The sequence below is a fragment of the Astyanax mexicanus genome, chromosome 13, assembly GCF_023375975.1.
Source record: "Astyanax mexicanus isolate ESR-SI-001 chromosome 13, AstMex3_surface, whole genome shotgun sequence".
Taxonomy (NCBI): Eukaryota; Metazoa; Chordata; class Actinopteri; order Characiformes; family Acestrorhamphidae; genus Astyanax; species Astyanax mexicanus.
This window is the reverse complement of record NC_064420.1, coordinates 44,862,524-44,888,647: the sequence shown is the minus strand read 5'-3', so window position 1 is coordinate 44,888,647 and position 26,124 is coordinate 44,862,524. Positions and strand designations below refer to the sequence as shown.

Genomic DNA, 26,124 nt, shown 5'->3' with positions numbered 1-26,124 from the left:
AAAAAATTCTGTTCTGTTAGCGTTTGGGAAATACTGATTGAAAATATGTTATGGGCAGGTTTGTATAATGGGTCATCTCCTTTCTTCCAGGTATCGTGATGAGTGACACAGCAGTGTACGAGTCTCTAGAGTCGGCCGGTGTGTACGGCAGCCTGGGCGCTCCAAGCCCCGTGGTGATGCGAGCCCTCCGCTGCACGGGAACAGGCAGCACCAACAGCAGCATCAGCCACCTCAGCTCGGTCGCCGGCGACGACGACCCGCTCTACCAGACCTGCATCTACCAGGGAGAAAACGGCACCGCCTCCAAAGACCCCAGCGACACGTCCAGCAACCCCGGGGAGGCATCAGAGAACAGGCTGCAGTCGGGGCGCCATCGGCTTCTCCGGCCCGCCAGCGAGCTGTTCGCCTCGGCCAAAACCTCGCTGACCCGCAGCGCCAGCACGCGGAGCTACATGAGGGGCTCGTCTTCAGCACCCGGCGCAGGAGAGAAGCAGCAGTGTGGAGGCTTCAGCTCGCTGCAGAGGAAGCCCAAACAAAAGAGCTTCAGACGGAGGCTGCTGAAGTACATCCCCGGCTTAAACCGACCGCTGGAGGAAGAGGAGAGCAAACTGTGAGACACTCAGGGACATAAACTCCAACATACAGCCAAAGACTGCAGGCTCAACACCAGAAACATGCATTCAACACATTCACACACTCAAATACCTTCTGGCAGCTTGGACGGACCAAATGTGGACACCAGGACAACCCGAAGAATGCAGCCATTCAGCAGATTCAGACACAGGTCAAACAGACACCCTGCTACAGAAACAGTTGTTACTGTGGAACTCTTTTGGAAGCTGGGAATGCTTTGGTGTCTTTACTACTTCTAGGAATGCCATCTGTTTATCCAACAAATCAGAAAGAAAACGGAATTCTTGGGTTAGTTCACATTGCTTGTTTTTTTTTCTACAATCTGCAAGATTCAAAGCAATTGTCAATTAACATTTATGTCGAAAATAATAATACTAATTCTTATAGAATAAACACACCAACTTTAGGAGTAAAATAACAAGATTTTTAAACTAACTAAGAACATAAATTCTTTCTACCAGAGCACTTTGTGTTTGGCTGAATAATTTAGACTGAACAGTGACATTTTCTTTGAAATGCAAGACAAATATACACTTAAGCAATATGGACAAAAAAATGACAAAATACAGAAAAAATGCTAAATCTGTATTTGGAATTCGGAAGCTGGCAGTGCTTTGGGTGTGTAGCTTCACCCAAACTGCTTTAAGGGTTATTATAATTAACAACCACTTTTTTTTTTTTTTTTTACCATTTTATGCTGGTCAGTTTAATTTCAGCTCTTAAGTTCTTGAGTTAGTTTACTCAGTTTTGATCATTTGTAAGATCCAAATCTGTTTATAACATTTATGCAGGTAACAATACTAATGATAAACAACATCCTAAATCAACAGAGAATTTAAAAGCTAAAACAATCATAAATGTGTCCAAAGACAAGGAATGCACCAAATATTTAGCATTGGAAAAAATTTAGTTGAACGTAAATTTATCATTTGAATGTTGTTCTAAATGAGCAACAAATAATTTATATTGTAAAAAACAAGAATACTACATTAATGCAATAAACAATAGTGTTGGGTCTTTAATATTTGGCCTTTGTCTAAATGAACCCTTCCAACAAATAACCATATACAAATTTTCTTTAATAGTGTGAAGTATTTTATTTTAAGGGCCTTCATAAATGAAGAAAATCTAAATAAATCAATTTTTGTTTTTTTACTGTAAAAAAAGTTGTCCTTTTTTTTTTTTCTTCAGAAGGGCTTGAATGTTTCATTTGTCAGTTTACATTTTTAGCCAAAAGCTTTTATTTCAGTGCATCCTCAGTCCAGATATTTCTGCCACACTTTTCCACGCTCTGTTACAGGGCGCGCAGGGCTTCCCGGCGTAAGCCCTGCGCGCACTCAACATTTGTACAGAACTTTTGTTTCTATAACGTTGTTTTAAGTTATTTATTTATTTTGTTTCTTAGTGAAGGACTTTTCTTTTGTAATTTTTTAGAGTCTCCAGCCTCATTTAGTTGATGAGGAAATTTCAGAAGTGCCTACTTTTGGCTGATGGTTGTTTTTCATCAGTGTCTTTTTTTTTTTTTTTTTTTTTTATACTTTGAAAATGATGCCAAAAGAAAACTGTAAAATAAATGTGTGTTATTATCAGTTCTGTCTGCTGTGTCCTCACTCTACCCTCACTTAGTTTGGCCTCATGATAATTACATTATGAATTTATTTAGGAGACTATGGATATAACCTATATAATTTTGCTGACTTTAATATTACCCATAGAGTTTGTTTAATGAGAAGCAAAAAAAACATTTTTTTAACACAGTTGATTAATATGCATGAGCAGAATAATTTAACATTTTTATATTCCATTTCCAATGGCTGAATATTCTTAAATATCAGGAATATACAGAATTAGATTATGTAAAACAGCAGTGAACGGCACTGTAACCTGGTGCTGCAGTTCTACTTGAAGAGCAGAGTGATGTAAAGCAATTATACACGTAACAAACAGCATAACTTACCTCATCTAACCAGCAGAGGCCAAATAAAAAGTAATTCCACGCCTTAGATGATCGGCATCTTCCAGGTCATCTGCAGGTTCTGCACCTTCCTGCTTCACAGCAAAAACTCCCAGAATCTTCTGCTCCATCTCCTGCTTGTCCTCAACATCCTTAAAGACAGAACAAACAGACTTTTAGCCAAACTATGTACTTACATACCCACACCATTAAAAAAAAACACACACACACACTTCCAATCAACATTATATTTTAGGAATGAAACGGCAATAGCCTTAAAATATTAATTTAACCCTCCTATAATGTTAATTTGTCAGGAACAGCAATAGTAATTCTATTTTTGACCCGGTGCACGTTTTAATAATCCAAAAGATGTGTGAAACTAAAAAAAAAATCCTTACAAGCAGTGCGTTTTGGCAGTAGCATCCATTGCTAATTATTCCATCAATATTTAGTGCAATGGTGTTCCTTACCTCTAACAGGTAACAGGCAATTTTTTTAACGTTTCACTACTCAAGACCAACATATAAAACAATAGTTTTACATAAGATTGAAACATAACATTGCAATGGTGTTTAAGTTTTTGCAGGGGTTGGTTGCAAATATTTGAGATGAACCATTTTTATATTAAATGTTGATTACACTAATTTAAGCAAGCAGAAAACGTTTTATACAAAAAAAATACTTTTAACTATTTTTCATAGCTCTTCAAACTTTAAAACAGGTCAAATTGACCCGGAACATAACAGAAGGTATACAAAGTTAGTAAAAATAAATTTTACCATGAAATTCTGTCTGTGATGAGGGAAACACAGATGGGTTAAATGACATGTCAGGCCAGTCTTTTAGCTTTACTTTACAAATTAACCATTCTAATAACAAAAAAATATTTCTTTTGGTATTCAAATGAAAATCCAAATTCGGAAGAAAAAAAAACTTTTTTATTTTTTATTTTTATAACACACAAAAAATGCTTTTTTATTGTGCTTTTGATTTTATGATCCAATCAAAAATATGTTAATAGTTTGTTTCATTATCCAATTTTGGATTCTCAACTGAATACCAAAATAATTAATGATAAACGGATTAACAAGCACTGTGTGTAACTCCAAAGCCTAATACATAACATCTAGAGTGAATTCTGTAGAAAGCTGAAGCAAAAATACTTACAAGTGTCTTCTGGGTCTTCAGTCAGGTAAACACAATTAGTGCCTTCAGTATACACACTCTTCTGCTTTTTATGGCACCTTTCTGTAGCAAAAATGCAGGTAAAATGTTAGACATTATACTGTACTGTACTGCAGTTCACACCAGAGATACATCCTAGTCTCCTAATGTATCCATTCCATCTATATACAGTGCAACAAGCAACAATAACCTTGGTCATAATTAAATGAAAACGAATGAAGGTAATAAAAGTACAAAAGATTTTGGACATGATCATGCTCCCAACTTTTTGGGAACAGTTTAGTCACCATGATAGGAAATTTAAATTAAGCAAGTAAGTGTGAATAAAATGTTCTCTTTTAACAAGAGAACTTTTACTAAATTTTGTTAGAAGTAATATAACTACACAACAGTTCATAAAGTAAACTGAACTAGCACAAGTGTTCTAGATGAACACACATTTGTTAGAAAAACACACCTTGTGCACATCTGCAAATGTATTCCTGATTTTTTTGCCCAGTAGCTCCTCCTTTCCTTTGCAGAACTTCTTCAGGTGGGAAGAGTGTTAATCTAGTTGCTGCAGGGACAGAAATGATGCGTATAACCTTTGCTTCAACCTACAAACAATTGTAAAACAAAATATTGAACAATGACAACCTTTTCATACTTTCATTTTTAATTCTGTTTACAAGCTGATTTAGATTACACTAGTCTACTTCTTCACACTACACCTCATAACTGAACTATTCACTATACACACATCGTCCAATTAAATCACTGCACTACATGTTCTCTACAGTTAGTAATAGCTGCACCATTTATATTTTACAGCATGTACATCCTTGTATTTATTGTCTGCTCTCTGTAGTACTCAACTAATGTACTTTTCCACCCAAAGGGATTGTTGTACTGTACAAACCAGTATCAGTATAATGACAATAAAGTTGAATTATTTTTCTCCTACCTCAAATTGTCTTTACTACACATTCAATTAAGTTCAATACTTATACTCGGATACATTTTATATGAGCTGTATTGTTACTCTTTACACTTTAAAAAAACATTAGGCCTACGTGTAAGTATGAAAGCCCATTTTCCCCACTTGAAAAAAATGGTCAAAGATATACTGTCATTATCTAATGACAGTATATATTTACTAATAATAAGATACTGTCATTATTATGAGCCACTAAGCCATAAAGATATACTGTCATAATTATGACATAATACCCCCAGACGTAGTATATCATTATTATACCATAGTATATAATTATGATAATATATTATGACTTGGTGGATGACCCTTTTTTGGTTGAAATGGGCTTTCATACCAAATAACAGCTGTAGTAGCTATTCTAATGTATTTTCGTTAGCAAGCTAACGCTAGCTAGCTAGTTTGCAAGCATGTTGGCTAGCTATTATGTCATGAGTTCACTTTGTGTACTTTAAACCGTAAATATCTAACCACACACTGACTTATCCGCTTTAAACTACACTATAAAACACACAGATACTGAGAAAATCACTCAGATAGATCAAGATACACCACATTTTACCGACCTCGCGCCCTTTTCCCCCACAATTCTCCTTTAAGGAATTAGCTTCTGAGCATGCGCAGCGTCTGTCCTACGGAAGCTCGTGCTGTTGAAGCGAACTAAGCGGCTTGTTTATATAAATTATTAACTATATAATTATATATATATATATATATATATATATATATATATATATATATATATATATATATATATATATATATATATATATATTTTTTTTTTTTTATTTAAATGAAATCATGCTTCAAAACTTTTAGGGATCTACACACTGTTTTTTTATTCAAAAAGGGGTTCCCTTGACTTAACGTTAATTGTTTGTAAATATATTTAAATATCGAGTTTATAGAAGATACATAACATGTTAGTTTTTTTGTAGAGTTATTAACTGTCTGCGTGTAATATTTTCCAGTATTATAATAAGATTAATAATAAATTATTCATTTAAATGAAATAGAGGGTTATTCAAAAATACAAAGGATATAGTTTACATTCATCAGATTCAGTTTTTACAGATGCTGCAATTATCAAAGACGGTAACAAATTGACTTACTCTTGCATTAACTGGGTAACATCTTAAAAATAACACCTTTTTTGTTATTAATAAAATATGGAAATACGGGTAGGAGTGTTTAAATAATGCGCCCTTTGGACTAAGTTTTTAATATGCTATCTATTAACTAAGCTGCTTGTGTCGCTTTAGATAGTCACCCGTTCATATATTCAATTAAGTACTGGTGCACTTAAGTTATTTAATTTAAACAGCTTATGTCCCTGTCTTATGAATTAATGCTGTCTAAACTAAACACCTTACAATATCTCTTTTTTAACGATATAAACCAGGAGGCTTTTAAAAACTGACTAATGCAACTTCCCAAGAACAGACTGGCGGTTTAACGGCGCTATGTTAGCACTAGGATGCTAGCTACTTAACTAGCTATGCTAGCGCAAGCTTCCTATATACCTAGCAATGCTAGCGCGCTAGCTAATCAGCTATGCTAGCACTAGCTTACTGTTTACTTAGCTAGGCTAGCGCATTAGCTTTTTAGCTATGCTATGCCTATATATTGAGCTATGCTAGCGCTAGCTACTAAGCTATTAGCTTATCTTTCTAGATATGTTATGCTAGCACGCTAGCTACTGAGCTATGTTTACGCTAACCGAAGGCCAGAATCATGTACAGACATCTTACACATATTATATCAAACAGCAGAACCTGCCTTATCTAGCAGCACAGCACCATCCATCTGTAATCAAACATCAGCCGGCTCAGAAATCAGCTGGCATCGCCAGTAAGCTGTTAGTCATTAATCGATAATCTGCTGTTTTGGGCTTCATATTAAAAGTCCCAATGGCAAATAACATTAACACGTACTAAAACAATTAGTAACATCAACTATTTTATTTTATTTGTAGTAGGCGTGTGCCATATCGTATCATATGCATTAATATCGCCAACATTTTTTTATATTGTGAACTATATTATACCTTGAAATATCTTGCCCCATCACCCACCTCTAATGATCACATCAGGGTACTACTTGTTTTTGTTAGCTGTTTTCAGCAAAAAGAAAAAATCACACTGTTATCATTTCCCATTAGATATCTACAAGTATCCAGTATAATTTATTTAACTTCAATCTTGGATATATGGAGATATTTGGAGTGCGTTATTATTAGTATCATGACATTCTGGATTATTGACTTCTGTCACAAATCTGATCAACTTCTTGTATTTTTAATATCTCAGTTAGAGGTGTGCCTTATTATATTGTATGCAATAAAATAATTGTATTTTTTTGCAGTAGAGTATTCTTAAAATATTGTTTTACATTGTTTTTTTTTTATGTTTTGTCATATCTCCAAGCATATCATTAACGCAAAAAAATACCATGAAATATCATGATATTATTTTAGGGCCATATCACCAACCCCTAATTTGGACTTTACTAGGTAAACGTTTGATTGAAAAAAATATGGTCAAATATTTAAATTTGTCTTCTATAATAGTTTTGTAATTTTCAGGTAAATAAAACTGCAGCTATAATAAATTGGTCTAGTCTTGTAAGAGATATACAATATTTAGGGACCTTGTAGATCTATTTTAGGTCTATTCATTTATTAAATTATTTGCTCCTTAGCTAAAATTCAATAAAATTGAATAGTTTAAAATTCTCTGACGATGAATATAATTAAATGCAGTGACGATTCATTAAGCACAGCACATGTAATTAATTTTAATATTTATTGTAGCCTAACAGCACTATTAAAATCCTAGAAATTCAAAATGTGAAGAAAAAAAAAAAAGATAAATAAAACAATTAGCCAAAAAATAAAAACAATTTCATAGTGCCCTAAAAGTGCTCTTATATGTTCAATGGAGCTGCTAAAATTGATAATGTGTGTAGAAACAAGGGGGTTGTGCTTGATCGGTGTATTATCATAATTATTATAACAATAATTAAACAAAGTTTTTTTTTGTTCAAAAACCTTATCGTGTTTATCGTGACCTACTCCCAGTTCGGCTGCCACCGGTGCTGATTATGGTTGTTGTTCGTGGTTTTCTGATACCCAATAAGCATTTCACACAGAATTCCTCAAATAGCTTACTCTGGCTGCTGCATCAATGCTTTTATTGTGCAGAAAAATATTTTTCTAAATATTTCTCAGACACTATTACTATAAAAGCTGGTGGTCTGAAACAATGCGCCCTCTTTGTGCTTTCATAACCTTCGTTCCCTCAAAAAACATCTAATTACCTCGGGGCGGGTGTTTGTCCCCCCGCCCCCTTGCTTGAGATGGAACGGCTGATTGCATTCCTCTGTTAGAGTTGAGTTTTAGGGCTGGAGGTGTTCCGACAGAGAGGGAAACTGAGGCTGTTCCAGGGAGCGTTCCCTGAATGGCTGCTGTGAATATGCATAGGAATGTGTGGATAAAAGAGTGACCCCCAGATTCCTCCTCTATTCTCCTCCTCCAGGCCACAGCTGAACCCTCGGCCTCCACAGACACACAATAACACGTCCCCCTGGTGCTTTAAGAAGATACAGAGGGCTTCATCAGGAGGGCTTTCGCCTCAGTGTCAGGCCTGACCTCTGGGGTCACCTAATTCCCCTCAATGACAGTCCCTTTTTCCAGCTTTACGTCGTTCCTGCATTGTTTCTGCCCACAGCCGGTGCCCAGTACGTCAGGGCCTCTGTGGATGGCCATTGGCTGAAGTGTGTTGACCCACACTCTATGTAAAATTTGTCACCAAAGCTTCACATTATGACTGTGTTCCAAAATCACAGAAAAAAAAAAAGTTTTTTTTTCTAAGTAAGATGTGAGTGAGAATATCCAAGTTCTACGATTTAGAAATCGTGGAAAGAATCCTTTGCAAACATTTTTGTGCACCAGCAAGCGAGAAGATCTAGCCTACATTTTAGAATCTAAATGCTATAGAAAGACTTCTCAAGTCAGTACTGAACCTAAAAAAACACTTTTGCTTCCCCAACAAAACCTTTCAACTGTCAGTTAGTTGGACCACTTCTGTAAATGAGATACAATGAAAAGATCTAAGATCTAGAATTGAGTCAAAGAAGAGTTCCTAAAATGCCACCAAAAGTTCAACATTATGTGAAAGTGATTTCAGCATTTATTATTCTTAAAATAATCATTGAGAGGCTGCAGAAGCTTCACACTATCTATTCAGATTTCACAAGCTCAGTTTCAAACATGCTTTTCTTTGGGGAAACAGAAGTGGTAGTTCTGTGGTGTCCCTGTAAAGGGTGCAAGTGTTAGTTCTCTAAACTCTAAAAAGGCTTTTCACACATGGCAAATCTGTTGGCAGTGTAATGTCTATGGTGGGCTGAGGTTCAGAAATGGTGGGTAGTTTTCACATGCATTTGGGGTAACTTTCTGATGGGCCCACTTGAACATTTTCACAGGCCGCACTTTACTATAGGGCAAGGGTCGGCAATAGGTATGAAACATCTGGCCCGTGAGGTTGTTTGAACTATAAAGAATGACAATGAAAAAAAAAATAATAAAATGCTTGCGCTTGACAAGACTTTAGTTTCTGCCTGTTCTCTTTTTCCACTTGTTTTTGGGCTCCCTATCTCCTTATAAGGCCGTTTTTTACTATCTGGGTCAGCGATAGTGTATTGGACCATGACAACATGGGTTTGATCCCACGTGAGCAGCGGTGTGTTAATTAATTTATTTTTTCCTTTCTTCTTGGCTTTACCTGCTTTGATATCAACTATTCTGCAATTGGGTTCTACTAGTTCTACCAGCTCTACTAGTTCTACTAGTAGCTACTAGTCTGTAGAACTCCATCCCATTACATTTCATTTTTCAAAACAGAATTTTTTTTTGTGGTCGCCACGTAATGGCTTGTAAAATAAATTTGACCACTTCAAATGTTGTTTACAGCTACAAAACCATTCACTACATGAATGGTTCTCTGGTGGAGGTCTTCACATCTGGATCTTGGAATCCTTAGTAAGTGTAAAGCCGCACGAACAATCAATTACATGAACTAGTGCCAAAAAGTTCCAGTGAGAAAAAGTTCTAAGAATATCCAGAAAGCTTGACATGTTAAATGCTCTAGTAACAAAAAAAGGTTAAGGCTGAGGTTCAGAAATGGTGGGTAGTTTTAAAACGGATTTGGGGAAACTTTCTGATGGGCCAACTTGAACATCTTCACAGGCCACACTTTACTTTGGTGTCTAAGCTCTTAAAAATGAAGATGCTTCTTGGTGTGATGATATAGAAGAACCATTTTTGATTCAGTAAAAAATTTAACAAATTTACAATACCAGCCAAAAGTTTAGACACATTTTTCATTTTTACTGAGAATATTTTATTTACAAATACTGTGTATTTAAGTATAGATTTATATAATTACAGAGAAATCAAGTAAATTTAAAGAACTCCCTCTCCCAACTCTGGCCTGCAGACATGTCACCCAGCCGCCTGTGATTTGTTGCCCCTTTGTCTGTGTGAGTGGCGGAGACACAGGGGGGTAAATTGGCGGCTGACGTAAGCGATGCTTGTGTTTGGGTCGTTAAGAGTGTTTGGAGTGAGCTGGGCTGTTAAACGAGCTGAATGCATAACGAGAGTGCTGTAGATCTGAAGAGAGAATGTGAACAGTGCTTTAAAAGGCTGAGCTGGACAATGGGCAGGCAATCGACGGCCGGCTAATTAGCGCAGGCTCATAAACAGCGTGAGTGTGGGGGAGTTAGAAGCATGATGAAACTAAGGCCTCTTCTGATTCTTATTTATAGCAGGGTGTGAGCGTTAATGTGCGCTTGTTAATACGTCGGTGTGGGTCTTCTGTAGGCGTGTGGTTGCTAGACTTGGTCCTAGACTTCCTGACCAACAGGCCGCAGTCTGTGAGGATTCACAACATCTCCTCCCCCTCCATAATCCTCAGCACTGGCTCCCCTCAGGGCTGTGTGCTGAGCCCCCTCCTGTTCACACTGCTCACATATGACTGCTCACCTCTCCATCCAGGGTGTCATATTGTGAAGTTTGCGGACGACACGGCAGTGATTGGATGCATCACGAACAGAGATGAGTCCAGCTACAGGCAGGAGGTGGAACACCTGGAGGATTGGTGCAGAGAAAACAACCTCTGCATCAATGTAAAAAAGACAAAGGAGATGATTGTGGACTTCAGAAGGGGCAAGCATGCCCACCTCCCCCTGCACATTGGAGGATCTGCGGTGGAAGTGGTTGACAGCTACAGGTACTTGGGTATGCACCTGACCAGCAACCTCACCTGGAGCAACAATACTTCCACTCTGGTCAGGAAGGCACATCAGCGGCTCTACTTCCTCAGGAGGCTGAGACGAGCTGGACTCGGGAGCGTAGTCCTCACCTCCTTCTACAGATGTGTGGTGGAGAGCGTCGTGTGCTCCAGCATCAATGTGTGGCATGGAAGCTGCTCTGCTGCAGACAGGAAAGCACTGCAGAGGGTGGTGAAGGCTGCACAGAGGATTGTTGGAGTTAGCTTCCCCAGCACCACAGACATTTACACCTCCAGGTGCAGGAAAAGGGCCACCTGCATCAGGAAGGATCCCACCCACCCAGCACACGCACTTTTTGTCTCACTCCCCTCAGGCCGGAGGCTGCGGAGCATTAAGTACAAAACAACAAGACTCAGAAACAGCTTCATTCCGGAAGCTGTAAGACTCTTAAACTCCACTTAACAACACACTGCACTGACACCAAGGACAATTTACTGTTTACTGTTTACCAACATGGTCACTTTACTTGGACTGAGACACTTTATCTCCACTGCTCTAATTCACATTATCATGCTGCTATAGCACACTTGCACTCTGGACTTCATGTTGCTGAACCTTCTACTCTCTATTTATTTTTTTTTATTCTTTGGGATATTTATCTATCTATTTTGTATATTCTATTTCTTTTATTGTATTCTTTTTTTTATCTATATATCTATTAATAACAGCTCTTTGGGTGTAAAACTGGATCGTGAGATCACAATTTCGTTCCACCTCATGTACCACATGTGATGCGAATGACAATAAAATCTCCTTGGATCCTTGAATCCTTGATATAGCTTTCAGACTCAGCAAACTGCAGCTAAACAGTCATGCAGTGGCCGGACTGTGCACAGATCAGCACAGGCGGAGAGAAACGCAAAGTTCCCTGTAACAGAGTGAGGCAGTGTAACAGTATAAAGAGGAAATCGGGGCTGTGGGGCCTTGTTCTGTCCACTGTGCACAAAGGCCTTTGTCTTTGTGTCACAATCTCTGGAGGGCAGGGCTGAGGAGGAAGTCCAGGCAGCAGCAGGGACTTGGCCGGTGTTAATACAGAGTTACTAGAGTTCTTAGCCACCGCCTCCCACTTTTTCACAAACACTCTCTGTCTAAGAGTGTGCTCCTAATTATACCATACAGTGAGAGTGAGAGGACTGGAATGAATTCTAGTTTTCTTTAAGCAAAGGTGTCAAAAGTGATCACATTCATTACTCTTTAGGTAGAAGTATAAATGCTAGAGTTTAAAGGTCCATTCCATAACTTCTCTGAGTTGTATAAGATGCTGCACATATATGAAACTGTCCCTCAGCCTCCACTGTCTGTAGTAGCTAGTAGAAGAAAAGCCTCAGAAAAACGAGTTGATCAGGAAAGAGTCAGAAGTCTACATTAACCAGTGACTTCACAGGCAGAGCTAAACTCAGGCTGCAGCAGAAGGAGCTATAGCTAAGGAGGAGCTTAAAACTTTGTTTAATCTGTTTACAGAGCTAGTTAGCGTTAGCTATCTGTGGTGCGTAACTGTAGGTTTAAATCAGATCTCCGGTTGATTCCAAGTTTTACCAAGACCTTAATTATACACTAGGGAAGTACGGTTTGACGAGGTAGCACAACTCGACAGAACACTGGTCAAAGCGGGTCCTGTTCGCATCAGATTTTGTTAAATTCAATTAAATTCAATTCAATTTTATTTCTATAGCACTTTTTACAACAAAGGTTGTCACAAAGCAGCTTTACAGGAAAAACAGGTCCACGCCTCTTATGAGCAGCACCACAGAGATGCCAATTTTATGGAGACACAGTGGCAAGAAAAACTCCCTTTAAGAGGAAGAAACCTTGGAAGGAACCAAGACTCAGTCCGAGGAACCCATCCTACTCGGGTTGACCCGCTCAGTACAAACAAACAACAAACAAATAACAGAACAAAACAACAGTACAGAGAATAAATGTGAACTATGGCTAATATAACAGGTACTAATTTATGAATATAAAAATTAATATAAAAATGATTTATGATATAGAGCGAACTCTGGGGCTTCGATGTGGTGAAACTCCCCAAGAACCAAATAACAAAGTCTGAGGTAAGAGTTAGTAGCGTTAGTTTAGCTGAAAGAAAAGTTATCAATGCTGCGGGAAGGGAGGGGAATCTGCGGCATTGATAACTACACTGACAGTCTGACTAGACATTTTGAAAATGAATGAAAAAGATGGAATTAGAGCTTTAAAATACTTCTGTAGAAGTTGAAGCATCAACTCAAGCTTTTTACTCTTTAAGTAAAAGTACTGGTTTCAAAACTACCTAAAATATTAAAGTGAAAGTAATGTAAGGGAAAAAAAATGCATTTAAAAACAAAAGTTTAGGCCCCGGCACAGAGTCCTATAATGCACTAACCGTTCTATAGTTCTATGAGTACCGTTATCAGCTGGTAATGCAGCATAACTGAAGCTCTCTATGTGTTACTGCGCCTCATACAGGTAACCTAGCAACGATGCAGTGCTTACAAGCCAAACAGTGCAGCTACAAACAGAGCAGCAATGGAACTCTTTTAACTGGTGGAGTGTTTATAACCAAACTATTTTCTCTTCCTCTTTAACTCAAAATCTTTCAATAAACAGCAATAATGAAACTGTGGTATAGTCGCAATAATACACTCGAGGTTCGTGCTATAGTGTGTAATATTGGCACAGCAGTGCCTCGAGTGTATTATTGCTTAAACAATTAAAGAACAACCCCAAGATGAGTAGGTTATGTACACGTGTCCTTGTAATTTCACAAGAAGAGTATGAATAAGAAGTGAGCATTTTTTGCTTTTCTCATTATAAGATTCCTGAGGCATTTTTGCATTTCAGCTTGGCTCGGTTGACTGATAAAACGACTGATATGCAAATGTGCGTGCAGATTCTCTCTACAAATGTGAAGAATGTGTTCTTTCAGTTCCTCAGCATTGTTGCTGCATCGCTATGGAGATTCTGCTCTCACTTCTCTAAACAGGAACACGCTCAACCTAAACATGGGTCACTGGTTCTCAGCGCTCAGCAGTGCAGTCATACTGAGATCCTGATGTCACTTTCAGAGAGGAATTTCATAGACGGCCTGGACAGGGATCCAAATCACCAAAGAAAACTCACCTATTCATGCTCTGCCCACAAAATATAAAGAAAATATATATAGATTATTTATACATTGTAAATGTAATATTGAAGACTGTATTAAAGCTATACAGTAACACATGCAGAATTATTCTCTAAACAAAAAGTGTTAAACAAACCAGAATATGTTTTATACTTTAGATTCTTCCAAGTAGCACATTTATATTTGAGGACAGATCTGTACACTCTTGGTTTTTAATGATTTTAATCTCAGTGTCTTCATGAGGGAGAGTCACCTGGAATAGTTTTCTCAGCATCTTAAAGGAAGGAGTTCCTGGAGGTGCTGAACAATAGATGCTGCTTTTCCTTCACGCTGTGAAGCTCCAGCTCATCCCAATTAAATCACCTCAAATCACCATCTCACCATCATCAACTTTTTTTTTATTGTTTACTATGTAATTCCATATTTATCACTTAAAGTTTCTTTTTTTATGTTTTTTCATGTTTCATGTAATATTAATCTACAATGTAGAAAATAAATGAAATAAAACGAAATGAGAAGGTGTGTCCAAATTTTGACTAGTACTGTATATGTATATATTATGCCAACGGGGTAAAAATAACTAAGCTTAAATTTGGAAACAAGACTCAGAACTTGACCAGTGACTTTTTGTTCTTATTTTGAGTCAAAGTACTTTAAATAAGGTGAAAATTCTAAGTAAGACTCATCTAGAGCTTTATTCCTAAAATAAGCAAAATAATATCACTTTTACACAATGCTTAGCTAAGACATAAAATCTTAGAGAAAATAATTTATTTATTATTTTGAAATTTAAAAATGTTACTTCTTGCAGCGCACTTTCTCAGCAACTGCTGTGGGCTTTTTATTATTATTATTTTTTTCTAATTTTTCCCATTTTCTCCCCAATTTACACGGCCAATTACCCAATCCACTCACTAGGACTCCCCCTATCACTAGTAATGCCCCCCCCAACACACCAGGAGGATGAAGACTAGCACATGCTTCCTCCGATACATGTGAAGTCAGCCACCACTCCGGTACATCAGCTCACAGACGCCCTGTGCTGCAGACAACACCGCAGGAGTGATGTGGGGAGAGAGCGACATCTACCCACCCGGAGGGAGCAGGGCCAATTGTGCTGCCTCTGAGCGCCGGCAGCTTGATGGCAAAGCTACATGAGTGCGGGTTCGAACCTGTGACCTCCCACTCATAGTGGCAGCGCTTTAGACTGCTGGACCACTCAGCGCCCACTGTGGGCTTTTTAATAAAAGTTTATTAATAGAAGAGAATAAAAGAGATTTTTAGTCATATAATAAAGGAAGAGTTTAAAGCACTTATCGTGAGAACAGCTTAACGTAGCTTAATGTACAAAAACAATGAGCTAGGAACACCAAATGTTATTTATTTATTACTTTTTCTAAGTCTCTACTACTGTAAGTATGAACCTGTAAACCTTAATTTAATATTAAATTTTTTTCTTTCCACAAATTATTGTAAATAAATTTGAGAAATAAAAGAACTTTTATTTTACTTTGTGTAAATCTTGTCCACCTGCTTCACAGTTGCAATGAATGAATGGATTTGTAGGTCAAGTGCTTGTGGGATTTCTGCCATTTGCATTTCTTTCTCAACAAGTTTGGTTCAATAAATCTGCTTTTACTTCAGAGAGGATTTATTTCAGGAATGTTTGAAGGCTGTTTTAAAGACAACCATGTGTGCTAGTTTATACTCCAGCTGTATTAGGAAATTATACAAACATACAAACATAACAGCAATAAATCTTAAATTCACTTGAAAGAAAGGAAACACGGTTTAAACACGCAAGTGACAAGACAATACGTGCCAGACCGTGCACATTGTGCCATTTCTATTGCACCACGTTTTCCCCTCATGCCTTCCTCTTTTAGATGCAGGCGTTCCACACTGACCTGAGGTCAGTTTTTGAGGGAGTATTTAATGGTAAGAATTTAGACATGCAGTAGAACATGCTGCCTCCAGAGCAGCAGTACTGATAGAGGATCAGCCTCACAGGAAGTGAAAGAAGTGGGTGCACTCACTGACTTACTTTAGGCAGATGCTAAGCTAAGACATCACTTTTTATACAGGAAGGTGAGGTTAAAATGGCAACTGGTGTACAGTGGGCCTCTGTTTATGAGGTAAACAACAAACAAACAAACAAACACACACAATCAAACAAACAAACAGACAATAATGTACATCCTGTATTGGATTGACACTAGGGGTGGATGATATGGTCCTAAAATTATAAATGTTGTCCGTAGTTTATAGAATAAAACAACAATCTTCATTGTACTCAAACATATAATATATATTATATATACAATAGTATGAAAAAGTTTGGTCACCCTTCATTATTTCCATGTTTTTCCTTCATAAATATATAAATCATTGGTTGTTCAGATCAGCAATTATAGTTAAATATATATTATATAACAGGAGAACAAAGTGATATTTGAGAAGTGAAATTTGAGAAGTTTATAGGATTTACAGAAAGTGTGCAAAATTTTTTTTAAGTAAATTAGGCAGGTGCATACATTTGGGCACCCTTATCATGTTATTGATTTGAATACCTTTAGCACTAATTGTAAAGAAGAATGGTCCAAAATACCTTCAACCAGAAGCCAGACTCTCATTGGAAGCTATAGGAAGCATTTAGAGACTGTTATTCCTGCAAAAGGAGGATCTACAAAGTAATGTAATTAATGTAATTCTTCTGTTGAGGTGCCCAAATTTATGCACCGGCCTAATTTAGTTCAAATAATTATTGCACACGTTCTGTAAATCCTATAATCTTAATTTTCCTTCTCAAATATCACTGTGTTCGTCTGCTATATGATTTGTTTAACTAAAATTGCTGATTCAAACATCAATGATTTATAAAGGAAAATCATTCTCATGTCAGAATGCATTCTATCTATCTATCTATCTATCTATCTATCTATCTATCTATCTATCTATCTATCTATCTATCTATCTAGTTCTAAAAAAATTACAATTAATGAATCAAGGCTTTCTGGTAGATTTTGGAGCATAGGAGATTTGATTGCCTTCTACAAAAATATCTAAAGATGTTGGAATTTAGCTCTACTTATTTAACAATTATTTACCAGTGTTTTGTGGCAAGCTTAAAATGATTTTGTCCCACTTTCAACCAGTTAATTACAATGTCAACTACATGTCCACAGATAGAAGTGAGGCAGTAGATAATAGATGATAATAATAGATAGAAGAGGTAATACACTGTATAATACTAATGCTTTTAGTACTGTTGATGTTCAGGTCAGCCATATTGAATCTGATAAATCTGGTTAGTGAGGCTCTCCTGAATCTCTGAGGACAATATGCTCACTGTCCTTCAAAAAGCCTCTCTTACTGTGTCTTATATGTCTCTTATCTAATGATAATGTTACAGATGAAGGAAATAAGAAGATATCAGGAATTGTGTACAGGGATTTATTGGTGTTGGTTTCACATAATTTGACAACCAATATTTTTTACTGGTTGTTCATTTGATTATAGCGCCACCATGTGGAGTAATGAAGCAGTATCTGTAACAGTATCGCTATTTGACGCCACATATCGATATGATAGTTGTAAATATTGATATATTGTCCAATCCGTACCCGTAAACCTCTTTTATTGAGGTGCTCTCAGTCTTATACAACAGCTTATCTGTTTCTCTGAACTGAATGAGCCTCTATCCATACAGCAACTGATCTAAATAAATGAGAAATCCAATGCAAATATTCATCCCACATGAGGTTAATGATCAACTTCTCAAAACAGGAAAAAAAACGACCATCTTTCAGGAATAATGCCGCCTTCCCAGACCTCAGCAGTGCCTTTCCTACATCTGGGATCAGAGTGCTTCTCTGAATCGAGGTCTGAGGTTCTGGTGTTTACCCGCTCTAATGTTTGGGTTTCCATGAGGGAGTTTTTGGGTAATAAGGTAATTTCTCGACCCATGGCAAACTGATTATTCCCCAGCTTTTATGAGTGAAGCAGAGAATCGAAAACAGTAAACAATAAAAGCTCTAAACCAGAAAATTCCTCCCTCGGGTGGGTTTCGTTTCGCATGGCTGAGGGGTCTGTTTTGTTTGTTTGTGGCAAAACAGTGGGCATGTGTTTATGTGGGTGGGGAGAGAGAGAGAGAAAGACAAGAAGAAAGTAAGAGAGAGACGAAGAGAGAAAGAAAGAAAAGGAAAGAGAAAGAGAGAGAGAGAGAGAGAGAGAGAGAGAGTGAGGGAGGATGCAGATACACAGCCCACATGTGCAGACAGGATGTGTTGGAGAGATTGGGCAGGAAACGCATCACAATGTCAATGTCGACGAGTTAAAAAAAGATGCCAACTGTTCTCTCGAAACAGAAACACTTGTGGGTCTCATTTTAAGGGGTTTTCAGAGTCAGCCCCCCCACCCACCCACACACACACACACACACACGCACACACACACACACTAACACAGTACATTACAGCCAAAATAAACTTTTAACCCACTAAGACCCACAGACAGGCCAACACTACTGTAACTGTCTTTACTGTCCAGGAAATACATTCCAATAGATTTTTACTAAGATACTAAGTCACAATTGGGAGATACTAATTCATAATCATGAAATAGTAGGTCATAATATTAATATACTAAGTAATAATTATGAGATAGTAGGTCATAAGTCATAATGATGAGATAAACAAGTCATAAGGATGAGATACTTAATCGGAATAATGAGATACTGAGCCATAATGATAAGATACTTAGTCAGTATTTAGAAATAGCAAGTCAAAATTATGAGATACTAATGACTTACACTGTCGTTATTATCACTAAGTATCTCATTATTATGACCTAGTATATAATTATTATGACTTAGTATGTCATAATTATGTTTAAGTATCTCATTATTATGCAGAAGTATCTCATTATTATGACACTGCATCTCATAATTATGACAAAGTATCTCATTATTATGACACTGCATCTCATATTTGTGAAAAAGTATCTCATTGTTATGACTTAAGTCATTATTATGACTTAGTATATCATAATTATGTTTAAGTATCTAATTATTATGACAAGGTATCTGATTATTATGACACAGTTTCTAATTTTTATGACAAAGTATTATTATGCGATCAATATGACATTATTATGACTTAGCACCTCATAATCTTAATATATCATAATTATGATTAAATGTCTCATTATTATGACAAGGTATCCTATTTTTATGACTTAAGATATCATTATTATGACTCTCATAGCATCTCATAATTATGACTTAGTATATTATAAGATTATTTTTTATTATGATTAAGTATCTAATTTATGACTTAATATATACATTTTTACTTAGCATTTTATAATTATGACAGAGTACCTCATTATTATGATTTAACATCTCATAATTATGACTTAATATATCATAATTATGATTAAGTATCTCATTATTATGACTCAGAGGACAGAGGGCCCTTATTTTTAAAAGTGGCCAAAATGAGCTTCCATAGATTTACTTGTGAACAGCATTGTAATGTAAGATTTTGATCACTGACAGCACACTGCAAAACACTTCTAAGTAACAGAAACCAACAGGCAAACAACTACAATTCAAAAGGAACTGCTGAACAACAGCATTACAACCACCAGCAACAGCTGAGCAACTGCCTAGCAACCCCATAGCAACTGTCTATCAACACCCTTGCAACCACCTGGAAGTTATTTAAACTGTGAAACTGCACTGTCTTCTAGTTTTGCTTTACTTTATTAGGGAAATAAATATGTTTTTATTAGATTTAGTGTGTAATAAATAGCCGATAACCCAAACCGCTGTGAATGAATAGACTGTAGACAGGTGGGCCTTTAATAGTGTATGAGTGCAGCACCATGAAACCCAATCAGCCTGGACAGCTGGACCACTTCCCGTCATCCTGCAATGTTCTGTTATATAGACGTGGACTTACATGTGTAATCAACACACACACACACCCACACACACACCCACACACATGGTCTATTATATTGTAGTAAGTGTGTTTTAGTGGAGCAGTATTGATTCAGTGGAAACAGTGCTACAGTTAAAGCTGTAATTAATCCCACAGCAGGTGAGTAAACAGTGTTCGTCAGACACACACAGGTCAGCACTGTTAGTGTGCAGGTAATAATCAGGTTCTTATAAAAAGGCCTTTCTCTATGTTTGATTACTCTTTGATTAATAAACTTTCCCAAATGGGTCACTGTATCAGAAGCAGAGGTGGAAAGTAATGAATTACATTTACTTAAGTTAATGTAATTGAGTAGATTTTATGAGTAATTTGTCATTTTTAAAGTAGTTTTTAAAATACGAAATTTTACTTTTACTCAAGTACATTTTGACACAAGTAATTTACTTTGCTACATTGAAAAACTCCCAATTACTAAGTAAAAAAATAAAATGCTGGGAAAAAACAATTGTCTAAATAAAATAAATAAACAAATAATTGGCACGGATGCTCACACATGGAATAACAAGGCAATTACTTCCTCATGCAATACAAAATGTGCCCTGCCGCACAGAGCTGTCATAGTCACATATATGAGCATAACCTTTTAACAGTAAAGAAAAAAATGGATCATAGAAACCTATGCCACTTGTTCTTGAAAATGTTTTATGCGGTGCTCTGAATAAATACTGCCTGAAAGGTCCAAATTATTCTGTGTTTTTCTTTTTTTACATAATATAATTAAAAGTAACTATGTAACTTTTACTCAAAGTACATTTTTAATTGAGTACTTTTTTACCTTTACTCGAGTAGATTTTTAGATGGGTTCTTTTACTTTCACTTGAGTAGAATTTAAGCAAAGTAAAGGTACTTTTACTTAACTACAATTTTTTGTACTTTTTCCACCTCTGATCAGAAGTAGTGCATAGAGCATTAAAACAACAATGCTCTGCAGCACATCTCCTACACTGCATTCTGAATGAAGATTTTACCATTAAGGACATATTGTCGACTTATCGTTTATTTGTCACAGTTCTGATTTACACAAAGTGCTGGGGACAGAAGCACAATAGGGGTTTGGGTTAATGGCTCGCTCACACAGTTTACACTCAACTTACACTCAAATCTATGTCTCCAAAAATATGTAAACACTAAATATCAGACATGTTTAAGCTCCTGAGACCCTGTGTCCTCATACGTGGACATTACATTTCTGCTCCTTTGCACCATGACACTTCATTTTTTAAAACTTTGAGCCTTTGACCTCATATGGAGACACTGCCCCTACCATCTATTGGTCACATGATGACAGGAATCCCAGTCAAAGGTTTCTGCAGCCAGTCCAGACATTAACACGGGCCAGGTAAAGATATGCATTTAATTTTATACTAGTTTATTTACTTATTGTAGAAAGCATTTTTTGTTGTTTTTGGACTGATTGGGTCCTGCTGAAGCCAAACGGAAATTATTATTTTTACATGTTAAATAAACTACTGTTTTTTTTTGCAAAAACATTCTTTTATAAAGTCTAAGTTTAGTTTTTATACTTCCTACTAATCCCAAAAAATCAAAGGACAAATTAAAAATGAAAAAGTCTGGGTCTCAGGAGGTTAAAGTAAAAGTACAAGTGCTCAATCGGAAAAAACGTAAGTGGAAGTACTATAGTATTCAACATTTTCTTTACTTAACTACTACAAGTAGTTTATTGTAAAACGTAGTACTGAAGTACTGAAAGTAAAAGAACAGTACTACAGAAAGCAGATGGAAAGGTAGAACGGAAGCATAGGACATGCATTAGAATCGTTCCCACGCTTTAATAAGTTGTGGCCATGGATTAGGATCCTGTTCCCCCACTTTAATAAATCGTGGCCAAGAATAAGCACCTTGTTCCCATGCATTAGCTGCTCCCGTTCTACCTTTCACCCTGCCTTCTGTAATTACTACATAACAGTACTGTACTGTTACTTTCAGTACTTCAGTACTACATTTTACAATAAACTACTTGCAATACTTAAGTACAGAAAATGTTGAATACTTATTACTTCCACTTAACAGTAAGTGTGCTTGTTTAATTGAGCACTTGTACTTTTACTTTATACATGTCTGCTAAATATTTCAGCACTTTCAGTATTTAAACAACATCTTTACATTTAAATGCCTTTTAAGTCTCACAATCAGCTCTTTCTATCATTTTTAGAGATGGAGGACATAGCAGAAATAATCGGTAACTAATCGACTAATCTGAGCCCATGAAACCAGAGCTGCTCAACATGTCTTAATAGACCTCTGGTGGAGCTACAGCACGTTTAAGCAAAATTTAGTGCAGTTATAATTGCAGTGTACCTGCAATTTTGCAGTGCTGTCAACATTGATGCATTAATGCATGCAACTAATTTGGAAACTTTAATTATCATAAGAAAAATGAACTTGTTAATCATGTGACAATGTTTCTAGAGACTGGTGACCTATTAATGGATTTATTTAGGGATATAACACCGTGCCCCTTACTGTTGAGTTCGAAAAGTAAATTACTTTTTATTTATTTTATGAATTTCTCTCTCTCTCTCTCTCACACACACACACACTTTACAACTTTATTTAGGCCTACAATTTAAAAAACACAATTAAAAGACCCAAATCTTTTCAAATGCACAAATAAGTCTACAGTATATGACCATGTCAGAACCCATTCCTAATCAACAGGTACAAAAATAGCTTTTCTTTGACTTTATTATTTATTATTGTTCTTGGTCTATTAGGGTTTAATGATTGTGCAGTGCACTGCCACATGTCTGTTTTTTTGTCTTTTTGCACAGCAATAATATAAAATAAATATTTAAAAATGGTTTACATTCTAAAACCATGTTAAATGAAATTATGTTAGAGGAAAGTAATTCAGACATCATTCTTGTAGCCTAATTTAGCGGTGTTTAGGCCTGTGATCATTGTTCACATTGTTCGTGTTTTAATCTTTCGGAGTTCTGCTAATAAACATTGTTCTTAAATAACAGGTCTGTGCTTCTTCAGTGTTGCAAAGTCATTTAACATCATTCTGAACAGATTTTGCTCATTCAGATTTTTTCATCAAAAGCTCAGTTTTAAGGCTCTACTTAGTAAAAAAATGTGGGGTTTAAATCAGGCTCTGGCTTATAATGACAGGTTATGGGTCGGGACGGCTCAGGCTCGGGCAGAACATGCACAGACATGGGACAGATTTTTTAGGCCCGATTTAAGCACTACTTTATACCCCTCTAGCCCACACTTGACATTAGGCATGGTGCCAATAGGTTTGTGTTTATCAGCTCCAAAAAGGTCTATTGTATTAGACAACATAAAGATCATGTTTACAGTCTGTTTACAGTCATTTGTCTGTTTACAGTCATTGTCAAACACTCATATGTGCATTTCAATGAAAGCGGTTCTATGCTGTCTGTTAGTGGCAGGTCTGCTGCCGCTGCTGATGGTTGTCTGGTTGAGGTTGGAGTGGAGCAGACAGCTGCTGGCCTCAAACGCATATTAATGGTGTGGGTTCAAGCCTCCACCTGCTGACTAAACGAGCAGAAAAACACTTAACTCCACATTAGAGACGGTAAGCCAAGAGACTTGTTAAGATACGCCTGTATGAAATTTAACCCCTTAAACCCACCTCAGATCCTCAGAACTGCATGACTACATACTGTACTAGAGTAAGCTTTCAGTTACGGTTATGTGTACATATCAAATAACCAACATTAAGATAAAGATCTGAACAGTAATGCTGAGGATTAGTCATTAAATAATAAGTGTTGGTTTCAAAGAACACAGGAAATGTGCTGGGCTGAGATGTTTGAAGTGTGTGTCATTTCATTCAGGTCATTATCAATGACTTAAGATTATTCATTATTTTGACTATTTATCATATTTATAAGATAGATCACAAAGAAATCATATTTTCCAGCGTATTCACTTTTTATTTTCATTTGCATGCAAAGGTCCACCCTACCATGGAAGGCTGCACATTTTGATTACCGTAATATTTGACTTAAGCTTTACTTAAAATTACGATTATATATTTTTTGGTCTTTTTATTGATTAATTTTTTTTTTTTAGCTAGGACGATTTTGCCACCCATTCAGCTTCTAGTGAGCTGTCTATCCCATATCACAAATGATGCCACAACACAAGGAGAGTGATAACTAGCACATGCCTCCTCTGATACATGTGAAGATCTTTTTGAACTGTAGCATCAGAGCGCTAACGCTTGGAGGAAAGCGCAGCGACTTGGTTCTGATACATCAGCTCACAGACGCAGCCTTGTGCTGATCCACATCACCCTTTGGAGTGATGAGGGGAAGAGCGCCATCTACCCTCCCAGAAAGAGCAAGCGCAATATTGCTCTCTCAGGGCTCCAGCAGCTGATGGCAAACTGCATAATCGGGATTCGAACCAGCAATCTCCCGTTCTTTGTGGCAGCAATTTAGACCCATGGACCACGGAGAGCCCCAGTAATATTGTTTATCACAAATATAGCATCAAAATAGAAAAAGTTATAATTAAAGGCTTGATCTACAAACTATGTCAGGTATCAGTTTCATAAAATTTAACAACAAATATTCTTTACTGCACGTTACCCTATTCATTTAAATATAGTGCCACAATGTGGAGTAATGAAGCAGGATCTTTCCAAGTCAAACTGGGCGGCAAGTTATAGGAAGTTTCAGTAATGATAAGACCAAATTATATTATACGATATATTTCTATAACAATATATTGTATCACCCTTAACTAATATTAGTTAAGACAGTATTAAAAACATAAATAAAGTTGGAAAGTGTTACCGATTTCTCAGCACAGGGTAACAACCCCCTTCCTCCACGCCCATACACACTTACCACCCCTAAAACTAACCCCTTACAACACACACACACACACAGTTGCAGTGTTTGAAACCGGAGACAGTTGGGCAGTTGTGCCGCTCTGGAACAGAAGGCTAATCTAAGTTGTCTTCCGCCCCCCAGTTTCGGTTGGAGAGCCGGTTCCTCTTTCTCTGCTGGTTTATGATGTTTGCTGCCAGAAATGAGCTCTGATAAAGGGTTATCAGCGGAGACGTCATGCTTTAAGTGGAAACCATCTGCCAGCCATTACAGTCCCGGTGCACTTCCCATCCTGTGGCTAGCGCTTGTTGTTTGACATTTGGAAATTAGTGGACGTCTGTCTGAGAGATTAAACCGATTACCAATAAGCAGTCAAAATATGTTTCCAAGATACGAAGTCACTGTAGCCGGAGCTGCTGAGCGTTACGTAAGGTTGATCTGTGCTCTCGTACGGAAAATGCGGTTGCGAGGCTGTGTTTAGCACTGGTGTTTGTGTGGGAGTTTGCATTACCTAGAGGACAGAAGAGAATAGCACCTCGCTTTGTGTTTTATTGCTTTCAGAAAGAATTCGAGAAGGACAGGAAGTGGCCGCCGTCGAGCAGGCTGTCTCTCACTCTCGTACAGGATGCTTAAAGAGGAAGGCCACAGCCTGTCAGCACAATTAATAATATACCGTATATATTCAGATCATTGCTACTACACAAAAACTTTGCACCTTTATTTATAATAACACTTTATATGAAAGGTACCTAGGTGCTTTATAACACAATTATAAGTATTGCATAATGCATTTATAAAATAATACTAACATATGTAGGCATGCATTCAATATTTTTCTTTATTCAATTATTTTCTTCAGTGTAGATTAATATTAAATACACGAAAACAATTAGGGGCACATATGGAATTATGTAGTTAATCGTAAAAAACTTGATGAACTGAGATGGTGATTTGAGGTGATTTTAATTGGGATGAGCTGGAGCTTCACAGGGTGAAGGAAAAGCAGCAACTATTGTTCAGCACCTCCAGGAACTCCTTCCTTCAAGACACTGAGAAAACTATTCCAGGTGACTCTCCCTCATGAAGAT

General features: G+C 36.9%; 1 protein-coding gene and 1 long non-coding RNA gene across 3 annotated transcripts in view; one reads left to right on the top strand and one right to left on the bottom strand.

Moving 5' to 3' along the window:
• The window catches only part of tamalin (trafficking regulator and scaffold protein tamalin), a 36,734-nt gene extending 34,512 nt beyond the window's left edge, over positions 1-2,222 (top strand). For both annotated transcript variants that reach the window (XM_007235728.4, XM_022676831.2), the window contains exon 8: positions 91-2,222. In XM_007235728.4, the coding sequence (XP_007235790.3) occupies positions 91-614 (524 nt within the window). In that variant the 3' untranslated portion in view covers positions 615-2,222. The remainder of the gene's footprint in view (positions 1-90) is intronic.
• On the bottom strand, positions 792-5,414 carry LOC107197023 (uncharacterized). The gene is made up of 5 exons (XR_002650853.2): positions 5,315-5,414; positions 4,233-4,371; positions 3,758-3,838; positions 2,591-2,739; positions 792-881 (listed from the first exon to the last, which is right to left on the bottom strand). It is a non-coding gene; the product is annotated as an uncharacterized LOC107197023 (long non-coding RNA).
• Between the last annotated feature and the right edge of the window lie 20,710 nt (positions 5,415-26,124).